The sequence below is a fragment of the Dermatophagoides farinae genome, chromosome 7 (genome assembly GCF_024713945.1).
Source record: "Dermatophagoides farinae isolate YC_2012a chromosome 7, ASM2471394v1, whole genome shotgun sequence".
NCBI lineage: Eukaryota > Metazoa > Arthropoda > Arachnida > Sarcoptiformes > Pyroglyphidae > Dermatophagoides > Dermatophagoides farinae.
Genome location: NC_134683.1, coordinates 4,847,027 through 4,871,575, shown reverse-complemented (window position 1 = coordinate 4,871,575; position 24,549 = coordinate 4,847,027). Strand labels below are relative to the sequence as shown.

Genomic DNA, 24,549 nt, shown 5'->3' with positions numbered 1-24,549 from the left:
ACGCATACACGCCATCATCGAGTTTTGCACGCACATTTCCATTTTTTGTAAAGTTACCATTTATTCCATTTATTATCATCATCATCATCTTTATTTATATTTATATTTATTACAAAAAGACAACATCACCATTATGATCATGACGATGATGATTGTTGTCGTCAAAAATAAACAGATAGACATAAACATAAAATTCGTGTTTTCATTCATTCAATAATTGCCGTCACTGTTTGAACCGAGAATCGGGAAATTCTCCATTTTCCATTTGGTCGTTATGGTCGTTAAATAAATAAAGCTGTGTCAAAATTAAATGATGAACAACAACGATTGAAAGAAATTGACGTATAAATTGTCGAAATTTTATTACAATTCATTGACAAATTGCGAGTGACAATTTATATATGCGATACTAATAATAGATAATATGAGTTGATTATTTCCATGTTGATGGCTTTTTAATCGAATTTCGTCATTGGCTTTGATCATTAGTTATTACAAGTGTGCGTTATAATTACCCGTTTATTTCGGATTTTCGGGTTAGCTGGTTGGTTGGTCAACTTGAAACGTGCCAACGATGACGGTCATGATGATGATGATGATGATAGCCAAATATTCAAATCTACATTGATTGTTCACTTGGAATGAATGGAAAACCAGCACAATGCGGACATCTATCGTTGTATCTTGGTGATAAAAGGCAAAATTTTTCAAGCAGCAAAAATGACAAAAAGCAAATTTGATTTCCATATAGATATGGCCAATTTATATACATTTAAATGCTTGATGATTTATAGAACATGCTCTTTATTTGTATGTGATGCATTTAATAATATTGTTGCAAATTGAATTCAACAACAACAACAGTCATGACCTCTAAACTTTTTGGCTGTCACGAGAGATAGCCAAATGGGGATTCAACTTTTTCTAAAATCAGCTGATCACCACTGTTTTCATTCGTCGTTGTTTTATTGGACCAAGCAAAGAGACAAAGCAGAGAAAACAAAAACAGTACGTTTGTACCCGTAATATTTACGGGATCAAGGTAACTATTCATTCTTTGTTGCTATATTTACTCTCACACATCTCATTTGTTTTCCATTTCCATAAGGTAACTTGTAAAAAAACCAGTTATATCATCTAGTTTTCACTTGTGGATAGGAAAAATCTAGTCCATCATCGATAGCATCTCATAAGTTTGTGTCTTTTAACTTGAACAAATTTTCAAATTATGCAATCATCTTCAAATTATCCATTTATCGTCATGATCCACATTATTCAATAGTTGAACAAATTTTCTTTGCCTCTCGATTATTTTTCCTGTAAGGATGACAGGCAAAAAACAAAACAGAAAAAATTGAATTTCGAATTTCTCGAATGAATGAATGAATGAATGGATATCACAGCATAAAACACCATTTCATTTCATTTTTGTCCATAATTTATCGTCATCATTTACAATTTCTCACCTTTTATAATCATCATCATCATCGTCATCAGCATCAGCATTATTATTAACGAATTCAGGTAATTAATTCGGGTGACTAATGAACCGTATATAACATTGGTTTTTTCTAATTTTTTTTGTTGCAGTAGAGAATGGTATTGGGTGAAACATACAAACCGGTGACACCGACACGTGATCCATTGGTGATACAAGACACACCACCAGCAAAGACAATCAAAAATGTAAACGACTCATTTTTCATCAAATATACATTCTCATTTTTGGCTGCCAGCTGTGCAGAGACGAGTTTAGTATTTGGAAGTTTTTTTCAAAAATTCTAAAAAATTACCTCTTCTTCAATTCAGTAACCTATCCATTGGATCTAATCAAAGGGCGACTGCAAATACAGGGTGAATTGGCATTCGAACAGCATGCTAAAACTAAGCGACATATTCCGAAACGTGGAATGTTTGGCACTGCCGTCGGTATTGGTAAGATTTTTGTTTTTGCACACATTTCTTTTGCTAATAAATTATTCATCGTTTGAATAAAGTACAAGAAGAAGGTTTCCTACGATTATGGCAAGGTCTATCACCTGCAATTTATCGTCATGTTGGTAAGTTGAATAATGAATATATGCACATGAATGATGCATTTTCTTCTCTCATTCCTTATCTGCTTGACCAATTACCATTGTTGTGTTGAAACCTTGGCCCAATGTTGTTACTTGCGACAGTGGTGGTGCCATGTGTTTAACCGCGTTCTGTCCCATTCTCTTTCTCTCTTTCTTTTTCTTTGTTTTTAATTTGATTTTGACGATAATCATGATATTCTTCATTCATTGCATTGATCACTATAGTTTATTCCGGTGTACGAATGACATTCTATGAATATATACGAGAAGAATTATTGGGTAAAAATGACGATGGTACCATACCGTTGTGGAAAGCATTAATCGGTGGCACTGTAGCCGGTGTTACAGCACAATTTTTGGCCAGTCCAGCCGATCTGGTTAAAGTTCAGGTACAAATGGAAGGCAGACGACGATTACAGGGACTGGAACCACGTGTTCGTAATGCAAGACATGCATTCATGAAAATTTACTACGAAGGTGGTATACGTGGCCTATGGAAAGGTTGGATGCCAAATTGTCAACGTGCTGCATTCGTCAATCTGGGTGATCTAACCACATATGATACGGCCAAACATCTCATATTGAAACATACAAATATGAAAGACAATATCTACCTGCATGCATTATCAAGTGTATGTTCTGGTCTGATTGCTGCATTATTGGGCACACCAGCCGATGTAATCAAAACACGTGTTATGAATCAACCAACCGATAGTAATGGTCGTGGCCTTTTATATCGTTCATCGATGGATTGCCTAATCAAATCGGTGAAAGGTGAAGGTTTCTTGTCCCTATACAAAGGTTTTATACCATGTTGGATTCGTATGGGACCATGGTCATTATTATTCTGGCTAAGTTATGAAAAATTACGCAAATTATGGGGTGTAACGTCATTCTAAAGCCAAAGTAAAATGAAAATCGACATAATCTCCACTCACCATATATTGTATCTTGCCAATGCTAAAAACCAAAAATGCCCTCGTCTTGAATTTACTTTTCTTGTTGAAACAATCTCTGATCAGAACAATCAAATCGCATATATCCATTAGTTGCAGAACATTATCTCATGTATCTGTGCTATAAAGAGAATAAATTTTCAATTTTTTTTAGAAAACCAAATTCATTTCCCTCATTTTACAACAAATAGTGCTTTCCGTTCTCGGAAGTGGACATTTCTTCAACATGTATCCATAAAACTAATTCAAGATCGTTACCGTAGTAATGAAGTAAATAAAGAATGAAGAAAAAGAATGAATGAAATTTTTTTATTATTTTCGTGTCAATATTTTTGTAACTCTATTTCAACTGTATTGGTATAGACTCAAATGACTTTGGTTAAAATAGACTTTAAAAGAATTTTTTTGTGTTTCATTTTGGTTCTTTGGGTCGGAACCATCGTTATGGCTGAATTTTCTCATTTAAATTAATCATTAATCAATCGTACACGATGATCTCTACCGGTGGCACCCTTTTGGTGGCCACATTTTCCCTATTATTAATCGGTTTTATTGATTTATTCATTAATGAACCGAATCGTTGCGAAATGACCTATATGTACCAGATTCCAGAATATGTGGTATGCTAATCGTAATGGATATAATTATGATTCTTCTCACATTCTTGAACATGTTAGGAAATCGACATGGAACGTAATGTTCGGAAAATGTTCTCAAACTATCATCTATATGTCTATGGTGAAGGGTAAGCAGCTCCATTAAAACAAAATGATGATATTCGATGATGATCATTTTCATTTCATTTTCACTCATATCAGTCAATATGCTGAAACACTACGACTGAATGAATTCAATGGTCAACCCATCATATTCGTACCGGGTAATGCCGGCAGTCATAAACAAGTTCGATCACTAGCATCTGTCGCATTGCTAATGTCAGCCAAAAAAACATCGCATTTAAATTATTTTACCATCGATTATAATGAAGAACTATCGGCATTTATTGGTGATAAGCTTGAACGTCAAACCAGATTTCTTTATCATTCGATTCGTCGCGTTCTAGAACTGTATAAACATGTTGCAAATATTCGAATCATTTTGATTGGACATTCGATTGTAAGTTCTGCCAAATGAATTTGGTTTCTCTATAATAAATTTGATTCTCTTCTCAAATGAAGGGTGGCCTTCTTATTCGATCTTTGTTGACCAAGGATCCATTTCGCCAATTCTTACCTCGAATATCGATGGTGTTAACATTATCCACGCCAAATCGACATCCAGCCATCGGTTACAATTATCAAACGATTCGATTCTATGAGCGAATTCATCACTACTATCAAAGCCATCGAAATACAAAACTTTCTGATTTAAATTTTGTTTCAATCGGTGGTTCATATCAGGATATGATTGTTCGACCGGATCTGATCCGATTTAATTCATCAAATCCAAATGATTTGTCCATATTGACAACAGCCATACCCGACGTAAGTGTTGAATCAAAATCCAAATTCATCTTGTTTATTCGTATTCAATTAGGTATGGGTATCAGCTGATCATCTGTGTATCGTTTGGTGTCGACAATTGATGATCAAATTGAATCGAATGTTTTTCGATCTTATTGACCATGATACATTGGTATTTATAGAATCAACTGATCTTCGTCAAAGGATCATTGATTATCATCTTTTAGATAGACATTACACAAAAGAATATCCACCCAATTTGCCCTCAACAAACGTGTCAACTTTATTCATGATGAAATCAGCAAAGATCGAATGGATTGAACTCAAAGATCGGCTGGTCCGTTTATCTTTTGTCAAAATCATTCGACCAATCAATTATCTAATCAGTCTAAAAGAACGTGAAATGACTGCGATTTATCTGGAAGGAAATCTTACACCGGACACCATTATGATCGGTAATTGTGAACCAAAATCAGAACCAAACGTCACGAAAACGGCATTCGAATGTAATGGCAACATCTATACGCTTTCATTGATGACACGATTAGCGCCGAGATTGAATTCCAAATGGGATCGTCATGTTGGTCAATTTGATGCCGATGAATGGTTGGCTCAAGGTTTCACACATTTGATCATCAATCTAAGTCCATCACAATCATCACGATATGCATTGATCGTTGATCGATTCACAAAACCGATACGTCAACGAACGATTGAAATGCCTAATCCATTGTATAAATTGATCTCATCGAGTCCATTCGATTCGAAATTAGTGTTTGCCAAACTAATTTCACAAGAACAATTGTACTATGAATTGATTATTGAAAATTTCAACAATGTATGGGATTCATATTGGATGGTCGTGCAGACCACTTCTTGTTATCAGAATGATTCTACATTCAATGGATTTATGCATCTAACTTATCCCTCGAATCCTGAACTTGATGAATTTATATGGCCATTACAGCCACATAAAAATTCGCAATATCAATTTTCCTTTTCAAGACATACAAACAATGTTCAGCTGATTGGAAATAGTCGGCCCAAAATCTACTTATTTCTTGAACCAAATTGTGGTTTTGATTTTCTTGTCAAATTCTCATTCACCGGTTCGATTGCTCAACTACTTCGTCATTATTTTGCATTAATCGTTCCAATGGCCATTTCGGTCATGATCTTAGTATTGTCCATCCAATTCTCAAACCTTTGCAATAGATATACATTTTCAAATGCCGATTTAGAACGATACAAGACATTTGTAAAACGAGATGAATTTGCCGGAAAATGTTATCAATTCCAAACGGCATCCGAATTGATGGTTCAAAGACATTATTTTGCATTTTGTTTCATACAAATTGTACCTGCTTCTATGTTGGCCTTGTTCATAATCAAACAGTAAGTATGAACAATGTAATGAGCCAAAATTACCAATTTCAATGGTCAAATTTTTTTTCTTCTTGGTCCTAACACAGAATGTATCCAACGCATGATCTAGTCAATTTGGCCAATGTTTCGATTGAATATCGCACAATTATTTGTATCATTTTATTTCTATTTGCATATTCGATAATTTACATGTCGACCATTTTAGTCACTCATTTGGCCAATAATTTTTCCAATGGTCTCATATTCTTTAGAATTCGATTTTTTCAGAATTTTTCCCTTCTTCCAGGCCGCTTTGGTCGTTTCATACGATTGGAAAAACTAACACCAATAATCGATATCGGCGCTGTATTGATGTTTATCAATACGGCTACCTATTTCTTGCCTTTGGTAAGTTGTGTTTGATTCATTTTCAATGTGGTGATTAATTTGATTCACATCTTTTTTTTTTTTTTTGGTCACATAGACATATTGTTTGATACATTTCTTTTTCACCATTTCAATGTTATATTGGTTTTATCAGGCTAAAAGTCTGGAATTACGAATTGGCAAGACGACATCGACATCATTAGTATTTGCGATATATCCAATGTTGTTTCTATTGCTATTAGCCATCACTTTATTGCATTTACCATATTGTATTGATTGGATATTTGGACATGCTACGATAGCCGTCAATGATAAGGCCAATATATTGAATATTGCAATCAAAAATATTTCTACCGTTTATCTGGAAGATTGTCTTTTGCTTCTATTCTTGACTATACTTATGGCCATGTTTCATTCGAATCCATTGGATCTGCAGACGCGTCTCCGCTCTTATCATTCAAATCGGTTTGTTTTGTTTTTTATTATCATTTTTTTTCTCAGATTTCTAATCATTTTCAACCATACAAAACAGAACACAAGAAATTTTCAACATTTTATTGTTGATAATGGCATTCATCAATATGATCATTGGCGGTCTAATATGGGAATCAATACGTATGGTGATTACGATGGTCATCACATTGATTACAATTGGCCATTTTCGTAATCACTTGTGGAACAAAATCAATAGTAACACCATCAATCATGATAATCATGCAGATGATGATCAGCAACAAAAAAATGTCAATATCAACCACGAAAAATTATTCAAATCGGAATAATAGAAAAATTGATCAAGAAATGTGGGAAAAGCAAAATTCCAATTGAAAGCCAGTGGTAGATGTGTTCTTGTGTGTGTGTGTGTGTGAGTGTGCTTGTAATGATGAATTGTTGTGGGCGTTTTTATTTTGGATTTGTATTTTGTTGGTGTGCACATTCGTTTCATTAATCGTGTTTGATTTGAATAAAAATTGATGATGATGTTTTGAATAATTATGATAGATTTGTGTTCGGAGAGAGGTGGGATTGGTTGGGCGTTTCAATGAGAATTATTCGGTACAAAACACCGATGTATGTAGGGCATAGATGAATTGTGTGGGCACTTGGACCACTTGTTTAGTGTAACAACGTTTCAATGAATAATCTTGTTTGACAAATCCCAATTCTTTTAGTATGCGACATGCATGATGATTATTGCTAGGCGCTTTCAACACAACACTTGGTGTGATTGTATTGTTGCTGAAAAGATTTGTCGATGATTGACTGATTAGGATTAGATCGCTAATCAAATCGATCATCAACATACGTGCAACATATTCATTGTCAGCATACAATGGACACATTATCCACATGTTCTGCAGTGATGGCTTCACACAACCATAACCAACAACGGCGTGACCAAGCATAGCGATACGACTGATACAATTCTTTTCCATCAATGTTAATGCTACGATTCGTGATCGATCATATTGATGTAAACGTTGATCATATTCAACCACTTTTTCAATCAGTTGTTCATCTTGGGCGTTCAATATGACTGTACGCATTTTGCCACCATGACAACGAATACATTTGCAGAAACGAATTTTGAATAAAAATTCCAGCGACTCTAACTGTATAGAATCGGCAAAGCCAAAATTATTTGATTTTTTCAATTTCGCCGGTGTAGTTGCTGTCGATGGATCAATCACATTTTCTTTGGCCACAGAATCATTACCGTTGCCGTCATTGCCATTATCAGTTTCACCATCGCCAAAGAATAGCGATGAGAATCCATACGATTCATCATCACTGAATTCAACATTCGATTTACTATTCATGCTGACCATCATACGTTTTTGACGTAAATACTTTCGTTCTTTACTTTTGTATTGATGTCCTAGACAGCAGAATACACATTCTTTGGTTGTCAACGATGATATGATTTCAGCATATTCATGTCGTCGACGTTTATCTTCATCATCGAATTGATATTTAGTAGTCGTTGTAGTAGTAGTCGACGTTGTTGTCGTTGTTGTTGTCGAACCATCACCGTTACCGTCATCATGAACAGTGACCGTCGTCATCAGATTATTACCGGCTTTTTGTCGTTTTTCATATTTTCTTCTTTTAATTTGTTGATGTTTATTACAATGGATCAAAATCATTCGTTCCATATAATCCAAACGATAAAGGTCAACAGTCCAATCTGCAACCTGCGAAAAGCCAGCCTTATCCCGGTACAGTGTGAACAGGTGAGAAACAGCACTTAGACCTTGATTTCTTGTTCCTAGGTGATTGATTGCAGCTGACCATACTTGTTTGCCGATACCTAGGCCACGATATTCTTTGCTCACCACATACATTCCTACATAGCCATGAGTTTTCGATAAACACATTCCACAGCAGCTGCCAATTATTCGATGATCTAGACACCATTGAGCAGAACAAAAAAAAATGGGAAGAATAACAAAATGATAATGTTTTCGGTTATTATAATCAATATAGAGATTTCAAAAACTTGTCATATCATAGAATACTAAAATATTAACAATTTTTTTCTCGCTTGCATGACAACCGTAAAACCAAAGTGATTATCGTTACTAATAATACGGCTAATTTACCTAGTGGGTTTGCGATAATGATCAACATTTCAAATTCAAATTCTATCTGACAGAATCGGGGAGGGTCTATGGTTTTTGTTTTGACATTGAAATAAATACAAAAAACTCGAATCTTTCATTGCACAAATGTCCTTGAATTTAGGTCACGTATTCAATTCCTGAACCTACAGAGTATAATGTTTACAGAGATATGTGATCCCAATCATAAATGATCTTAATGTCCGGGATGATGATGATAAGAGACAGAGAAAACAAATTGTTTTCCATGCATAACATACCTTTTTCGTTGACAGCCACAAAAAACCCATTTGGATCGATTTGCATCCAGGATTCTACTTCGGCCACTGTACCCATATGACGTCCTTCGGCTTTGCATAGTTGCAATAGCTGTTCAATTTCGTGTCGTTTAAGATGACGAATTTTATATTGTATCGCTTGAATGGGCATAGCACAAACGCTATGCGCTATGTATTTTATCCGATAAACAAGTAATGATTAGGACAAAAATAAAAATAAAATGCTTTCACGACTGGAAGATTAATACTGATGATGATGATGTGATATAGCAATGATGAGCAATCAACAAATTATTCCATCAACAAAAATATGGAATCGAAAACGATTTTTATGCAATGTTCAAGTGGAAATAGATTTAGATTTTAGAGTTGAAAGTTCTAAGTTAGTGGAAAATAGTGGTCGATTGATGAAAAATAATACAAAAACACATGATTCAAGAATCGATCAAAAATGCACAACATACAGTTTCGGAGAATTCTCGTTAAAAACTTACCTGTTTGTCATGTAAGCCAAAGTTGACCCAAAATTGGATGTCTTTTTCTTGTTGTTGCTGCTATTGCTGAGAAAATTTTGATCAAATTGATGAAACACATAAACAAACAAACAAAATGGGAAATATATTTTTCTCACTCAAATATGGCTGCTATTGTCGTAGTCGAAATCCCGTTCAACCGATTCCCGTTCAAACTTTGGAGCGATACGACCGAAATGGCTGCTGCTTCTTCTACGAATGATGATGGTGGATATCATCGAATGAAATTGAATGAATGAATGAATGAATGAATGCCACAACAAACAAACACACAAACACACACACAGCAAAGAAACTTTCTACCACCTCTTTGGAATTTGAATCGAATCCAAACTGTCCGACTCGTGTCCGATGCGGAGGAAGAAGAATAGACGATAATGGATGAATGGATAAATGTTGATCATCATCATATATCAATGTGGTCGGTCGGCTGGTTAGTGTTGGTTCGGTATATAAACGTTCAACTTGAAGAAATTCATCTATTCATTCATTGAAGATGATGGTGATGATGAAAGCATCGAAGTGGTTGGTCTGATATTGTGGTCCATTCATTATGGTGGTCATCTCATCTCGTATAATGTACTTCTGCCGTTTGAAAAATAGCCGTGATTCAATACTACTACCATTCACTGATACGATTTTTTTCTTGTCACTATTTTCTACATTTGCTCTACTTCATATACACTACCCTCATTGAAAAAAGAAGAAGAATCGGGAATGCGTGTTGATGGATCTTATCCGCAAATCAAGTACCCAATAAAAGAGCATGACCATATCATGGAGCCTTTTTTGTTTGTTTGTTTGTTTGTTGCTGCAAAGAGTATGGCATACCGGACACGCGCACCGGTTAAACAATTGGTTACCAATATTTAATGGCGATATTTATGGATAGACAAACGATTCGATTATATTACTGCTGCTACCACCATCACCAGAGATGACCAAACAATCATCATTATAACAAGTTCGGGCGCCGACTCTAAGAAATTTTTTATTGATTTGATGATAAAATAGAAACATATTGTCATTATGGATGTGTATGAGTTCTCAGATAGAACAAAGGCCGGTTATGGATGGATCATGCAGTCTTGTGACTTGCCACCACCATCACCGTGAACACGAACGAATGAGAAAATCGAGTTTTTTTTTAAATTCATAATTCATTCAATGCAAAATCAGTGATCACATATAGACCGGAGGGTAATCAATCAATTCAATTCATCGATGGGTTGGGCTCACAGAGAGATTCTCCCTTTTTGAATAATACATTATGACAAAACGCGAGTTCGAAGTTTAAGGCAATTCGCTGGAATTAGTGATGAAAATCAAACATGTACAGGTACAGTGATCGGATACGATACAATGCGACGCCTTCACAAAAATTTCAAATCAAATGATAAGAAATTCTGCATACGTGACGGGAAAACGTCGGTTCCTGGTGCCCCTCATTATTTTGTTGTTCTCATCCCACCCTGGCAATGGAATCATCATTTGAGATATATTTAGCCAATTCCAAATTATTATGTGAGTGGGCGTTTGGGCATTTTGTGATCACCATAAATTAGTAGCATTAGTAGTCACTTTTCCAATATCGACTGGGTTTTTAGAATTTACTTTTCCAAAGAAATTTTTATAAATGAAAAAAATTGTCCAATTTTTATTGTGATGCTGATGATAATGATGATGATGATAATTGATGAAATGCACCAATCGATAGCAACAGATTACGACGTGTGAAATGATTCAATAGTATATAGGTGGATTTTGTTGGATATTTCGCCAATAAATAGGTTTCACTTTTTGATCTATCAAACAATCAAACAAAATTATTGGCAATTGAGTAAAAAATATAAATCAAACATACTTAATCGTAGGCATGGATGTTGGAGTCAATTCCTGGAAATCTAAATCATCCACTAATGCTTTCATGTTCCAGAGAATGACACGATTATCAAGACCACCAGATGCCAATATTATTGATTCGGGACCACGATTAAATGCCAGCGTATAAATGGAATTCGTATGGATACCGGAAAAATCGGCTACCAAATGACCAGAAGCCAGATCCCAGATCAAAATTCGTTTATCTGCGCCGGCCGATGCTAAAAATCGACCGGAATTTTCGAATGCCAAAACATGGACATTATCTTTATGACCGGTCATCAATCGAACACATTGACCATTCAGACAATCCCACAGACGAATTGAACGATCAGATGATGAGGTAGCCACATAATTGGAATTTGGATGAAATTGTACACACTATGGCATAAAGAAATGCAAAAAATTCACATATCACAATTAGGAAAACAACAAAACAAATCCAACTTACATCAACATCGGCAAAATGACCAGTAAAATAACGCAAAGGATTGTGATTATCGGTAGCCCAAAGTCTAGCTGTGCGATCATGTGAACAGGATGCAAAATAATAACCGTGTGGGCTGAATTTGACATTCCAAACGGGAAAACAATGACCCTTAAAGACGACAACATTGGTCCATGTTAAAAGGCTCCAAAGACGAATGGTTGTATCCTCTGAACACGATAATAACATATCACGACATGGACTGAAACTGAGACCATAAACAGGGCCACTATGGCCAAATAATATCTTTAAATCACCGCCCATGTCCATCATTATACGCAATATAACATCGTCAGATTCTTTATCCAAATGTTCTAATTCGTTGGCCGGTTTGAGGCCACGAAGTTTGCCCGGTGTTAATGGCCATATCCGTATGAATGAATCTGAAAATCCAACAGCCAACAGCGTAGAATCATCTGATATTTCAGCGCAAATGGCACTCGTTTCATTCGTCGTTTGTTGAGCATTCAACAATGTATACAAACATATGGATGGAAGAAGATCATTTTCTAATTTCAATGCCTTAGTAGCTTCTTTTTTCGCTCTTCGTTTCTCCAGCTGTTCAGTATCACGTAATTCGGGTATCGGTATCCTTGTCAACGGCGGTGCGTTCGGATCGTTTCGAGCTTTTTTCGAATGACTGGAATCTTTTTTCATTTTTTTCTTCTTCATCGAAAATGATGCATGACCAGTGGTGGTTGTCGATGATCCACCAGTTGCATCGTTCATCGAAACATCATTCGAATTGACATTATGTTGACTTGAACAATCGAGATCGATATCCAAATCAAACATATCGATTTTAAGATCCGGTTCTTTGAATAGGCCATAATAGACACGTTTTTTATTTATATCTCGACTCGCTTCACCAAACATTGCGCCCGATAATGCTTCGACATTCATCTTACTACGAGTCAATCCTTCATAAACATCGATGAACAAATGTTCCTGAATAATGTTTACCAAAATGGTCGCTTTACCACTGGATGTTTGTGATTTATCCTGGAGAAATCGTTTGAGATAATTATACGAATCTCTTGACAGCCGTATTGTATATAATTGTTGTGAATTTCGAAAACTTTCCAATACTTCGTTGTACATGGATAAATGATCACGTTTCGTAATCAATGATAATCGATTGATATCATCGGTGTAACAAAATTCCTGTTGTTTACCGAATAATCGCATGAATGAAATGGCCTGTTCTTCATGACCACTGCAAACTAATTCCAGATACATATGCACGAATACTGGATACAACAATTTCGATAATTCGTGTCGATATGAATCCAATGAACTATCGACGAAACGTTGTAACTGTTTATAGTTATCTTCATAAATGTTTGGATTTTCTTCCGTCTGATATACCAGTGATGAGAAATTCGTCTCCTTCAACGGGTCTACATTGGCCAAATTTTTAATATCATCATCATTGATAAAATTCGCCGTTTCTTTCAATAGAATTTTTTCCGTTGCATTAAAATTATATTTTTTCAACAAATGGATCATGGTTAAAATTTGTGATTTATCAACATTTGCCAATTGTGTTGCCGGTATGGCTGTTGCTACCGGCGATGATTGTCGTTGTTCTGGATGTTCGTTTGACATTACAATCGTCAACATTCGATGATCATTTTCATTATCACTGTTGGATGGTTTTTCATCACCACAATTGTGGCCATTGTTATTATGATTATTCGCAGAACGATATGATTGCTCTTGTTGTTGTTGATGATGGTGATGGGCAAATAATGAATTATTGTTATTTACATTGGTTAATAAATCCGTATTATTTGTTGTTGTCTGTTCATGGTTCAGTGAAATACCATCATCATGATCGGATGGTTGAAGATTTTCCAGTAAATCTTGTGCATCGCTGAATGAATCCATTTTAAACTATTTTTTTTTATATAAGCGAATTGTTTATTTTCAAATATTTTGCTCAGATCATGAATGCAAGCATATGGTGCTGGACATAACCACCAATCAATGATCCGAAAACAAAAAAATTAATTTAGAACTCGGTACCCTCTACCGCTCATAAATGACGTAAAATTCATTTTAATTTTTTAATCAAATGAATACCAAGATTTTTTTTGTTGGTTTGTTTAGAATTTTTTAAAATTTTAAAATAATAAGAAAATAAGAAAATAATAACTAGATCATCTAATCAAACACACACAAACGAAACGCTATAATCTTTTAATTTTTGCTTAAGCGGCTAACAATGATTTTCCTGTCATATCAGCGGTAGGAATTGGCAAACCAAGTAGATCGAGTACGGTTGGTGCAACATCACATAATGCTGCATTATGACCCCCACCATTGAATTTCATGGTTGTATTTGACATAGAGAATGGCACCCTATTTGTCGTATGTGATGTTAATGGGCCACCATTATCATCGTACATTTTTTCAGCATTACCATGATCTGCTGTGATCAATAAAACATAGCCATTTTCTTCGCAACCTTTTTTCACAACACCGATTGCTTTATCCGTAGCCATACAAGCTTTTACAGCCGGTTCATATTTACCCGTATGGCCGACCATATCGGGTGGTGCAAAATTGCACATAACAAATGGATATTTTTTCAAAGCCATTGCTTTGACCATTTCATCCGCTACGCCAGCACAATTCATTTCTGGTTGTAAATCATATGTAGCTACTTTAGGAGATGGAACCATAACACGATCTTCACCGGGAAATTCTTTCTCTTGGCCACCATTGAAAAAGAATGTTACATGCGCATATTTTTCCGTTTCTGCCGTATGAAATTGTGGCCATTGTGCCGAGCTAACTACTTCTGCCAAAACATTTTTCGGTATTCCAGGTGGATAAAGTTGTTTGAATGGAAATTCTTTCTTATATTCAGTCATCGTTATGATTTCAATGTTTTTCGGCATATTTTCTTTTGGTGTATCGAAATTCTGTCGTATGCCTAATGTTTCGGTGATTTGACGAACACGATCGGCCCGATAATTGATAAATATTAACGTATCATTGTTTTGGATAAGACCTTCACGATCAACAATGATTGGTTTAAGAAATTCATCGGTTACATCTAAATGGGAGAGTTTAATTAATTTCTGAAAAATGGTGTCAAACACAAGATCCACTTACTGTTTTTATAATTATTTTCAATACATTCTATTACATTATCGACAGTGGCCGTTTCACCGACACCATCGATAAGACCATCGACAGCAACACGAATACGTTCCCATCGTTTATCGCGATCCATTGCATAATAACGTCCCATTATTGTTGATAATGATCCATATGATAATTGTTTCGTACGGTCTAATACGGAACGAACATAACCAACACCGGAGGTCGGACTAGTATCACGGCCATCAGAGAAAAAGTGAACAAATGTTTTCGGTACACCATTGCTTTTGGCCGCTTCAATCAATGCAAAAAGATGATCAATATGAGCATGAACACCACCATCGCTGACCAAACCGAGGAGTAAAAGTCGACCATTCTGTGATTTAGCTCGTTCACAAGCTCCAACAAAATTTGCATTCTGACCAATCATCTGCAAACACATAAAAAAATGATCATCAAAATTACATCAAATTACATTGAATGACATGACAAACATACTTTTTTCTCTACATCCAAATTAATACGAACAATGTCCTGATATATGACACGACCGGCGCCAATATTTAAATGGCCAACTTCTGAATTACCCATAAGACCAGCGGGTAAACCAACAGCTAAGCCGGATGCATCCAATGTAACATATTGATCAGTGTTTTTAGCCAATGAATCCATTACTGGTGTATCAGCATTGGCAATAGCATTACCATGTTGAATATCCGATATTCCCCAGCCATCGATAACGATAAGACATACATTGTTTTTCGGTTTTGTCGTCATCATATTATTATTATTGTTATGATTATGATTATGATTATTATTCAATATCGATGGATTAGATGGATTATTCTGACACACAGTATTCGATGTCAATGCTGATGTGATTGCTGTTTGTGATTGAGGTTGCTGATGAAGGACACATTGAAAACGTTGAGGCAAACGAATACGATATTGTTTGCGCATGGTTAAAACTATGTTTCTTTAGAAATGAAAATGAAAACCAACCAAAATACGATCAAAAAGCCAGGAGGATATAACGGAAAGAAAATGGAAAATTTTTAATTTATAAAATTTATTACAATTAAAAATTTTACCTAAACAATAATATATTCATTTCATGCAATTTTTCAGCTTTTACAATAAAGTTCCTATTAATTAAAGCCATAATTTGATATAATCCAAATTGAATTATTCAATGGTAATAATAGTTTTCAAACGTTTTGTTTGCGTTTGATTGTCATCATCATTTGTTTGTTGTTGTTGTTGTTGTTGTATAGCATTGAATTGATTGAATGAATCTTTCAATGTTGGCCAATGATCACTTACGACAATGTACGTTATAATACAATATCTTGACGCACTATAATTAATATCCAGGTAATTATTCACCAATAAATGTAGTATTAATCTTTCAGCATGTTCACGTTTATAACTAGTTCGTTTCAAATTGATGGGTCGTAATTTTTTCTCGCCATTGCCCATCCATAATTCCAATAGTTTTGCTGGGGTTAATCGTTTTTCCGCTTTTTCAAATGCATTCACAATAATCTGTTCCAATTCCATCATGGCTTTGTAAAGATCTTTTTGTTGTATATTATCAGTAGTAGTAGATTTGTTTTTACAATTATCACATCGATTTTGGCATTCATGACACCATTCATCATTGAAATGATGTGCCAATAATTTCTTTCGACATTCCTGACCATTCAGGCAATATGATAACATTTTTAGAACATTATCCATTCCATGATATTCATCGCTAACAATTGACAACGTATTGAATACATCGATATATCTCATGAATAATATACAATCAGCTGGCCGACCATCACGTCCTGCACGACCAGTTTCTTGATAATAATTTTCCAGTGATTTTGGTATTTGATAGTGGATTACAAATCGAACATTATTCTTATTGATGCCCATACCGAATGCAATCGTGGCGACAATCACCTGCAAATGGCCATTAAACCATTTTTCATAGGTTTGATTTTTCGTTTCGATTGGCAAATCTGCATAATATCTTGAAGCTTTAATTCCTTTCAAACAAAGTTGTTTGACAACAGTATCGACATCATGTGTTTTCAGACAATATATCAAACCACTTTGGCCAGAATATTTTGTATTCAATAAGTGAGCTAGCTTCTTAAATTCCGGATCATCGTGCCATTCTATTGAGTAATTAAGATTGGAACGATAAAATGAATCTTTGAATATACAACAACCAGGTATTTCTAGAATATTAATCACATCACTAATAGTTTTAGTAGTTGCCGTAGCTGTGAGTCCGAGAATCGGTGTTTTTGAAAATTGACGATGTACATTGTTCAAGAATTGATAATCGCGGCGAAAATTGTGACCCCAAGTTGAACAACAATGAACTTCATCGATAACTATGAGTTTAAGATTATCGTTTCGATAGCACTTATCCAATTGTTTCATAAGCATAGTATTATGTTTCAATTTTTCCGGTGTTACATACAATATTCGAAATGATATGGACGGTTGTTCCAAACTTTTTAAAATCTGATTCGATTCTTCTTTGTAATCCTTGTTCAATATCTTGGCCGGTATATTCAATGCTTTCAGTGAGCTTAATTGATCTTCTATCAACGATATCAATGGTGAAACGACAACGGTGAGGCCACCGGTAATCAAAGCGGCTATTTGAAAACAAAGCGATTTACCACCACCGGTTGGCATTATTAACAAGACATCCAAGCCGGATAATACTGCATTTATAGCGGCTAATTGGTGGGAACGAAATTCTTTCAAACCAAATACCGATTCTAATAACGATTGAGCCTTCTGAGACCATTCATATGTTTCGTTGGAAAATTTTTCACGAATGTCTCGATGATTCGTTTGACTTTGTATGGTTTCAATTTCCAATTTAATTTCGTCAATTTTTTCTGACAATTTTCGTCGCTGTTGTTGTAAGCGACCAATTTCTTCTACGATTAAGGATTTTTCATTTTTAACTCTACTCAGATCATTTTGTAAAGTTCGTAAACGTTCCATTCTGGTACACAAAAGAGTCAAACCTAAGACAGACCGACGATTCAAATAATCTCGACGATTCAGTCTGAGTTGAAAAAAGAAAACTATTTCGACACTATTCGGTCAAATTGGTTAAATTGGTTCCAAATTCAAATCAATGTTGAAGAAAAAAAAAATTTTAAATTTTTCAAAAAGCCTAAGATATTTTATTTTGCATTATCGATTTTTTTTTGTTTGATTGATATATTTCAAAAATGATGCAGGTATATAGAGAAAGAGAGAATGAGTGAGAAAAAGCACGAGAAATGATCCGTGTGTCCAAGTTTTTCATTCTGCGTTTTTATAAATATTTACAAAAGAAAAGAAAAAATTCATTCATCAATTATTAATTATTGTCGTGGTCGTTTCATCTTATCATATATTTCTGTCTGTGTTATTGTTATTTTTGTCGTTGCCGGTAACTAAATTATCCATATCAAAAGAGAAAACTTGTGGAATATTTTTTTCTCTTTTGATCGAATTGAAATTAATCAAACGTGTGTGGATATATAATATGTATAGAGAGAAAGCAAGGTGATGATGAAGATAATTTTAATCAATATTGGTTGTTGTTTGCAAATAAAAAGATAGTGTGTCGATAACATGGAACATATGATAATGATAATAATGGATAGGACAAAATAAAAACGAATATGGAAATAGGGAAACATGATACAGGGACGGGTAGAAAAGGGTTAAACATACAGGAAATAAGGTGTAAAATGTGCATGTGTGTGATGTGTATGTTCCATATAAATCGACTGGGAATTTTGGTTGATCGTCGTCATCATTGATGGTCGAACTCGGTCATTTTGTTATAGCTGATGATAGTTTTGAATTAATAATCACACAAACACAGACACGGAGAGAGATGTTTATGATTGAATTTATGGGTGATGGTTGCCGCTGAAAAAACATCGTGGACAAGAGATTATCATCAGGTGAAAGACGGATAAACAGAATTGAAAAATAATTGAAGCGGACTTGGTTGAAATATATTCGAATTTGGAACGAATTTTTGTTGTTGAACACAACACATGTTTATCCTAATAATATCGATCGATGTGAATCATTTTTTGTTTCGTTAGATGATTGATTTGAAGCTCGTGATTCGGGGTAAAATGTATGTATACTGTTTGTGAGTGAAAACGCAACAATATCGAATATAATCATTGTGTTTGTACTGGACTGTGTGTATCATCAATTGCCAATTGTTAATTGATAACGATGATGATCAAACTTGAATCATGTAAAAATGTGCTTGTGTTTACAGGAGCGGTATGGTTGGTGGAAAAAAAACAGAAAAAAAACAAAATTGACGAATGTTTTTTGTAATGATGATAATATATGTGAATATATTTTTAGTAATAGTAATGTTAAAAATTGAAATCCTAAAGTGTAAATGACCGTATGTATATTGTATTTTTTTGTAGCAGAAACAAAAGCAAAGTTGGAAATTTCATTTACAATCGATTTCGTAATGGAAAAAATACCTAAAATGAAAACATTAGAAATATTAATTGAAAAAAATTTCATCGAAAAAACTTACCTGTCGAACGATGTATGACATTCAGCCACTTACCCACCCACATTTAAAGACGAAAAAGCAAAAAACAATCCATTCAAGAATATTGGTTATTTTAATGTCTCAAAGAATGGAAAGCAAAAAAATTTTGTTTTGTAAAAGATGAATATGTCTGTATAATATATGCATGAGTGGGTGTGGGTATGTTTGTGATGATGATGTAATTCAAATTTCATTGCCTAGACTATTTTTTATTTTAAAATTTCAAGTTCAATTTGAAAGAGGATCGGTATAATAAAATGAGTGTTATGGGGTCGGTTTGAAGAAAGAAAGTGAAATTGCGATTCCATATTCATAAATGAGTGAATATGAATGATAGGCACGCAAATGTATCATGAACTTGAAACCGAGATGATCATGAAAAAGCAAACGACCAAAATCCTTATGGACGCACACAAACACACACACACACACACAGATATACATGATGAGAGATTATGGTGATTGAAGCTCACATTTGAAGATTGTAAAATAAAAATGTAGAGCTGTGACCACCAATTAAATTGCTTAATAATGATAATGATGATGAGGATGAGGATGACGACCGATCACTGTTAAGATATTTGGTAGAAATGATAAAGATCAAAAACATGACATTTTACGTTATCATGAAAATAATAACATGATGATGAAGGTAGGTATTCGTGTGTGTGTGTGTGTCGAGTTGATATCGCCGTATATATATTTTCATTAATTAGTTTGAGGATCGATGAAAGTGTTCAATATTGATTGGTGAATGTGGATTGATGAAATGAAATTTGAAAAATTATTGCTTCGTTTGTAGCGCTCCATTCGATTGGAAAGCGGCCGCCGCTGCTGCTGCCGTTGTACAATGATTGTTTTTGTTCGACATCTGATAGATGGTCAAGTTTCGAATCGATGAATGTGTCGGTGGCATTATATGGACATTGTGTGGTTTACGATATAATGAATGTTGTCCATTCGATGATCCGGCAACCGTGGAGTTTGTACAATGTAATGGATCACCACCAGGACCACCACCAGCCCCTCCTACAGCACCAGCAGATTGCATACCACTTGATGATGCTTGTGCTGCCAATGGTGTTTGACGTGCAGCGGCCATATTCATTGCCGCTGATGACTGTATGACGCTTTTCAACGTTAAATTCAATGGTACCGATGGATGCATATGTGAGGAACTAGGGCCACCAACTAGGCCACTATGATTACCGGGTCCAATACCTGCACCGGCTGGTACAGTACCAGACGGACCGCTTGTCGTTGCTTTGATTTGTAATGAATTTGAGTTCAATGGAGTAACATTAGGCGATAATGTCGTGTTAGAATTGTTGCCAATCACCTGGGTGGTCATATTACAACAATTACCACTTGACATGAGATGATTATTCGATGCTTGTGTTCGTTGTGGACCGGCTTGTCGATTATTTTGGTAATTGTTACCATTTCCCTGCAAATAGTAATAGTAATAGTAATAGTAATAGTAACCAGTATTATTATGGACAATCATTATCAATCAACGCCACTTACGTATTTGAGAACGTTCCAATCGAAAACATAATCATAGCTAAATCCTTGCCGATGAAATAATACGCGTAATAATGATCGAAGATAAACATAATCAGGGTCTTCATCGAAACGTAATTCACGGCAGTAAGTAAGATAGGCTATGAATTCGGCCGGATAACCACGACATAATTCTTCTAATGTGGTCGATATTTTCTTCTCTGAAATGCGTTCATATTTTTGACGTTTCGTATTGGCTTTTAGACCTTGCCAGGGAAGTGAACCACGATTGAAATACATGAGAACATAGCCTAGAGATTCTAGATCATCACGACGGCTTTGTTCTGTGTTGATAATTCATTAACAATAAAATGATGATTAAACATGAGATCACATTGCACTTACCGATTCCTAGATGAGTGTTGAGACTGGCATAACGTGCTGTACCAGTGAGATTTTTCCCAGTTCTATATCGAATATGTTGGCGAGATTTTGGATCACGATAACGTTTGGCAAGACCAAAGTCGATTATGTATACGAGATTGCCTCGATCACCAAGGCCCATCAAAAAATTATCCGGTTTGATATCTCGATGTATATAATCACGACTGTGTATGAATTCAATACGACTAATCTGTTTTGTTGTGTTTTGTTTATTCGTTTGATTGTAATTGTAATGATCATCATCATTGATAGATGCGAGGGGGATGAAACATTCAACCATAAAACAATTTGTTGAGAAAGGAAAAAGAAAAAACAAGGAAATAAACCATTAGAGTGATATCACATAATTATCATCCAACAATTTTTTAATCCAAACAATGACAACATGAAGAGAAAATACATACCAATTGATCGGCTAATAGTAATACAGTCTTCAATGTAAATTTGCGATTACAAAAATTGAATAAATCTTCTAGGCTTGGACCCAATAAATCCATCACAATGATGTTATAATCGCCTTCGGTACCGAACCATTTTAGCTGTGGAATTCCAACTACGACAACATTATTTATCGGTATGATTCAAAACTATAAACAAAAAAAACTTACTTCCACCAGCCATAACACGATAGAATTTACTTTCGATATGAAGTTGTGGATGTTTCGAAGTGACATCTTCTAATTTGATGGCTACATCTTCTTTGGTCGTTATATTTGTTCCTGTTTTATTTTCCAAATAATCATACCATTGGGTTATTTCATGTGAAACGAACCAATTCAACACTTACCAATATAGATGACACCGAATGAACCCGAACCAATTTTATGGCCGAGCCGATATTTCTTGGCCACATGTACTTCCATCTTTATTTAGTGAGAATGATCTAAGATATTTGATGATGAAAAACAAAAAATAAAAATAAAATTACAAAAACATTTAAATGGCACCAGACATACGGTTTTTAATTGGATTATTATGAGAATGAGATTCAAGAGAATGATGATGATGATGACTTCACAAGAGAGGGTTAGTTTATATATTCGATTAAATTTATATAGATCGTCTGATCAGATTGTTCAATTCAATCAATATGTTAATCGTTATAACCGATGATGATGACGACACACACTAGTTGTTGTTTTGACAATGACTATTTACTTGTTAATTGTGTGTTTGTTGTGATGGTGGTGGTTGTTGATTTTGGTTTATGGATGATGACGATGAAAACGACAAAAATTTGGTTTCAAAAGGTTGACTATGCGTGTGTGTGTTGATGATTCGATTGTGATGGCGTCAATAGTATAAGCCAAATTATGACAATGAAATAGCAATCAAATGACTGTTTTCGCGATTTTGACTTGACCTATGGTCTTATGCTGGTGGTAGTGCATTTCATCATCATCATATCTAAGAACAAAAGAATTCAAAATCAAAATCAATATCATTTTAATTAATTTGAGGTTTTTAAAAAATTTGTTTCAAGAACAAACAAACAAGGGGAACAAGACATACAACAAAAAACGCACTTGAACACACACACACACACAATTTGGATGGTGAACAGAAGGAATGAAAAAAAAACTAACATTGATCATCAACTAAATTTGAAAAAAATTGCATCCATTTCACACAATTGGCTAAATATGGGTACAGCAATTTGATTCGATGGCAAATGTGTGTTTACTGTCTTTCTATTCTTTTCCTCACCATCACCATCACCATCACCATTACCACCATCAACACCATCATCATGGCCATTGCCTGCTGCTACTGCTGTTATGTGCTGGCTTTCTTGCTTCTGTTTGTTCCTGGAACACCTTCAACTTGCGGAAATCAATTCATTATTCCATCTTGAGAATGGAAATAAAAAACATTGACCTAGCAGCTGGTATGATGATCAGGTGTTCATCGATGAACATCATCATCACAACGAATCGATTCAATTCAATTCAATTCATTTATATGTTCAATAAAATGTTTCAATCAACTTACCATTATTATAAATTTATGAAAATATATTCATCTGGTTGAATTTCAATAATGTTTGTTTATATGACCAACAATCGACAAATGGACAAATAATCAAGACGATTGAGCCTCAAATAAAATTTATCCAAACAAAATCAATAATTTCATCATCATTATATGTTGAGGTTTACCGATCAATTACTTGTCCCGTAGGGACCCAATAACAAGAGCAAAATAGATATTATTCAGTAAACAATGAGAATGATAATAATGGTAGTTAATGAACAAGAAAGAATGGAACCAAAAAACGTAAAAAACAAGATAGATAGATTCGAAGGTAAAAGACCCAACTAAATAATGAAGAAAAAAGAACACACACTCAATATACAAGCACATAGGCCAAAGCCAAAAGAAAAAAAGCTATCGTTTCCACCATCCAAATTCATTTTAGAAACAGAAACAGAAAAATCATACAATCATCATCATCATCATCAATCCAACTCACACGCTCGCTAGCTCACTCGCTCATTCACTCATTCTCACACAAAAAAGAAAAAGCCAACAAAAGCAGTGTGTGTGTGTGTGTGTGTGTGTGTATTTCGTTGTCGTCGACGACGATTTTATTCTCCACATACACAACAATAGAATTTCCACACAGAGAAGGATATACGTATGAAGCATTGAAATGAATGTAAAAATGAGCACTACGACGACGACGACAACAACACCAAACAGACAAAGGACCCAAGACGACGACGACGTTGATGATGTTGATGGCCAAAAAGAAATTTTTTTTTTATTGTATCTTTGTGAAATCATTCATGTATCATATTGGTATGCTACTTCTATTGATGGGAATGGCACACACACA

The 24,549-nt window shown here is 34.8% G+C and overlaps 7 protein-coding genes across 14 annotated transcripts; 2 read left to right on the top strand and 5 right to left on the bottom strand.

Annotated features, from left to right (window-relative positions):
* Positions 1-183: 183 nt before the first annotated feature.
* Ucp4A (Uncoupling protein 4A) lies at positions 184-3,326 on the top strand. Of its 3 annotated transcripts, none has more exons than XM_075732429.1 (6): positions 184-1,042; positions 1,109-1,524; positions 1,594-1,750; positions 1,810-1,935; positions 1,998-2,060; positions 2,304-3,326. In XM_075732429.1, exons 3-6 carry the CDS (start codon positions 1,597-1,599, stop codon positions 2,975-2,977), a joined length of 1,017 nt encoding a protein of 338 aa, XP_075588544.1. In that variant the 5' UTR covers positions 184-1,042; positions 1,109-1,524; positions 1,594-1,596; the 3' UTR covers positions 2,978-3,326. The 3 variants fall into 3 exon arrangements, with proteins under 3 accessions (XP_075588544.1, XP_046915660.1, XP_046915661.1); XM_047059704.2 differs by having other exon boundaries at positions 185-1,042; positions 1,591-1,750; XM_047059705.2 differs by lacking the exons at positions 184-1,042; positions 1,109-1,524 and having other exon boundaries at positions 1,591-1,686.
* Positions 3,327-3,370: 44 nt separating this feature from the next.
* On the top strand, positions 3,371-7,242 carry PGAP1 (GPI inositol-deacylase). The gene is made up of 8 exons (XM_047059691.2): positions 3,371-3,654; positions 3,712-3,779; positions 3,853-4,150; positions 4,213-4,518; positions 4,571-5,892; positions 5,970-6,270; positions 6,347-6,714; positions 6,782-7,242. The coding sequence occupies exons 1-8, from the start codon at positions 3,526-3,528 to the stop codon at positions 7,029-7,031; spliced, it is 3,042 nt and encodes a 1,013-aa protein (XP_046915647.2). The 5' UTR covers positions 3,371-3,525; the 3' UTR covers positions 7,032-7,242.
* Positions 6,787-10,540, bottom strand: LOC124496203 (uncharacterized). 3 transcript variants are annotated; one of them, XM_075732428.1, is made up of 4 exons: positions 9,643-10,540; positions 9,131-9,526; positions 8,063-8,656; positions 6,787-7,786 (listed from the first exon to the last, which is right to left on the bottom strand). In XM_075732428.1, the coding sequence occupies exons 2-4, from the start codon at positions 9,297-9,299 to the stop codon at positions 7,299-7,301; spliced, it is 1,251 nt and encodes a 416-aa protein (XP_075588543.1). In that variant the 5' UTR covers positions 9,300-9,526; positions 9,643-10,540; the 3' UTR covers positions 6,787-7,298. The 3 variants fall into 3 exon arrangements, with proteins under 3 accessions (XP_075588543.1, XP_075588542.1, XP_046915652.2); XM_075732427.1 differs by having other exon boundaries at positions 6,787-8,656; positions 9,643-9,708; positions 9,780-10,540; XM_047059696.2 differs by having other exon boundaries at positions 6,787-8,656.
* A 113-nt stretch (positions 10,541-10,653) lies between these two features.
* On the bottom strand, positions 10,654-14,251 carry LOC124496199 (transcription initiation factor TFIID subunit 5). The gene is made up of 3 exons (XM_047059692.2): positions 12,014-14,251; positions 11,546-11,943; positions 10,654-11,486 (listed from the first exon to the last, which is right to left on the bottom strand). Exons 1-3 carry the CDS (start codon positions 13,937-13,939, stop codon positions 11,339-11,341), a joined length of 2,472 nt encoding a protein of 823 aa, XP_046915648.1. The 5' UTR covers positions 13,940-14,251; the 3' UTR covers positions 10,654-11,338.
* A 4-nt stretch (positions 14,252-14,255) lies between these two features.
* LOC124496201 (2,3-bisphosphoglycerate-independent phosphoglycerate mutase) lies at positions 14,256-16,577 on the bottom strand. The gene is made up of 4 exons (XM_047059694.2): positions 16,252-16,577; positions 15,659-16,136; positions 15,173-15,590; positions 14,256-15,113 (listed from the first exon to the last, which is right to left on the bottom strand). Exons 1-4 carry the CDS (start codon positions 16,320-16,322, stop codon positions 14,263-14,265), a joined length of 1,818 nt encoding a protein of 605 aa, XP_046915650.1. The 5' UTR covers positions 16,323-16,577; the 3' UTR covers positions 14,256-14,262.
* On the bottom strand, positions 16,196-18,229 carry LOC124496200 (putative ATP-dependent DNA helicase Q1). Its single transcript, XM_047059693.2, has one exon. The coding sequence runs from the start codon at positions 18,176-18,178 to the stop codon at positions 16,346-16,348; it is 1,833 nt and encodes a 610-aa protein (XP_046915649.1). The 5' UTR covers positions 18,179-18,229; the 3' UTR covers positions 16,196-16,345.
* Positions 18,230-18,340: 111 nt separating this feature from the next.
* On the bottom strand, positions 18,341-24,447 carry LOC124496202 (discs overgrown casein kinase 1). 4 transcript variants are annotated; one of them, XM_075732425.1, is made up of 10 exons: positions 23,870-24,415; positions 23,703-23,807; positions 22,667-23,117; positions 22,498-22,593; positions 22,319-22,429; positions 22,115-22,263; positions 21,672-21,900; positions 21,291-21,610; positions 19,746-21,210; positions 18,341-19,689 (listed from the first exon to the last, which is right to left on the bottom strand). In XM_075732425.1, the coding sequence occupies exons 4-9, from the start codon at positions 22,571-22,573 to the stop codon at positions 20,548-20,550; spliced, it is 1,548 nt and encodes a 515-aa protein (XP_075588540.1). In that variant the 5' UTR covers positions 22,574-22,593; positions 22,667-23,117; positions 23,703-23,807; positions 23,870-24,415; the 3' UTR covers positions 18,341-19,689; positions 19,746-20,547. The 4 variants fall into 4 exon arrangements, with proteins under 4 accessions (XP_075588540.1, XP_075588539.1, XP_046915651.1 ...); XM_075732424.1 differs by adding an exon at positions 23,297-23,595 and having other exon boundaries at positions 23,703-24,181; XM_047059695.2 differs by having other exon boundaries at positions 23,703-24,447.
* Between the last annotated feature and the right edge of the window lie 102 nt (positions 24,448-24,549).

Coding starts and splice junctions, on each gene's coding strand:
- Ucp4A (XM_075732429.1), top strand. CDS start 1,597: ATGGTATTGGGTGAAACATACAAACCGGTGACACCGACACGTGATCCA. Junction 1,751..1,809: donor TGCCAGCTGTGCAGAGACGA/GTTTAGTATTTG, acceptor TCTTCAATTCAG/TAACCTATCCATTGGATCTA. Junction 2,061..2,303: donor TGCAATTTATCGTCATGTTG/GTAAGTTGAATA, acceptor TGATCACTATAG/TTTATTCCGGTGTACGAATG.
- LOC124496201 (XM_047059694.2), bottom strand. CDS start 16,322: ATGGCTTTAATTAATAGGAACTTTATTGTAAAAGCTGAAAAATTGCAT. Junction 16,137..16,251: donor ATGAATATATTATTGTTTAG/GTAAAATTTTTA, acceptor TCATTTCTAAAG/AAACATAGTTTTAACCATGC. Junction 15,591..15,658: donor ATTTGGATGTAGAGAAAAAA/GTATGTTTGTCA, acceptor ATGTGTTTGCAG/ATGATTGGTCAGAATGCAAA.
- LOC124496199 (XM_047059692.2), bottom strand. CDS start 13,939: ATGGATTCATTCAGCGATGCACAAGATTTACTGGAAAATCTTCAACCA. Junction 11,944..12,013: donor GTCATTTTGCCGATGTTGAT/GTAAGTTGGATT, acceptor TTTATGCCATAG/TGTGTACAATTTCATCCAAA. Junction 11,487..11,545: donor ACATCCATGCCTACGATTAA/GTATGTTTGATT, acceptor ATTGTTTGATAG/ATCAAAAAGTGAAACCTATT.
- LOC124496202 (XM_047059695.2), bottom strand. CDS start 22,573: ATGGAAGTACATGTGGCCAAGAAATATCGGCTCGGCCATAAAATTGGT. Junction 22,264..22,318: donor TCGTGTTATGGCTGGTGGAA/GTAAGTTTTTTT, acceptor ATGTTGTCGTAG/TTGGAATTCCACAGCTAAAA. Junction 21,211..21,290: donor ATTGGAACGTTCTCAAATAC/GTAAGTGGCGTT, acceptor TACTATTTGCAG/GGAAATGGTAACAATTACCA.
- LOC124496203 (XM_047059696.2), bottom strand. CDS start 9,299: ATGCCCATTCAAGCGATACAATATAAAATTCGTCATCTTAAACGACAC. Junction 8,657..9,130: donor TGTGGCTGTCAACGAAAAAG/GTATGTTATGCA, acceptor AATGGTGTCTAG/ATCATCGAATAATTGGCAGC.
- LOC124496200 (XM_047059693.2), bottom strand. CDS start 18,178: ATGGAACGTTTACGAACTTTACAAAATGATCTGAGTAGAGTTAAAAAT.
- PGAP1 (XM_047059691.2), top strand. CDS start 3,526: ATGATCTCTACCGGTGGCACCCTTTTGGTGGCCACATTTTCCCTATTA. Junction 4,151..4,212: donor TTTTGATTGGACATTCGATT/GTAAGTTCTGCC, acceptor TCTCAAATGAAG/GGTGGCCTTCTTATTCGATC. Junction 4,519..4,570: donor TGACAACAGCCATACCCGAC/GTAAGTGTTGAA, acceptor GTATTCAATTAG/GTATGGGTATCAGCTGATCA.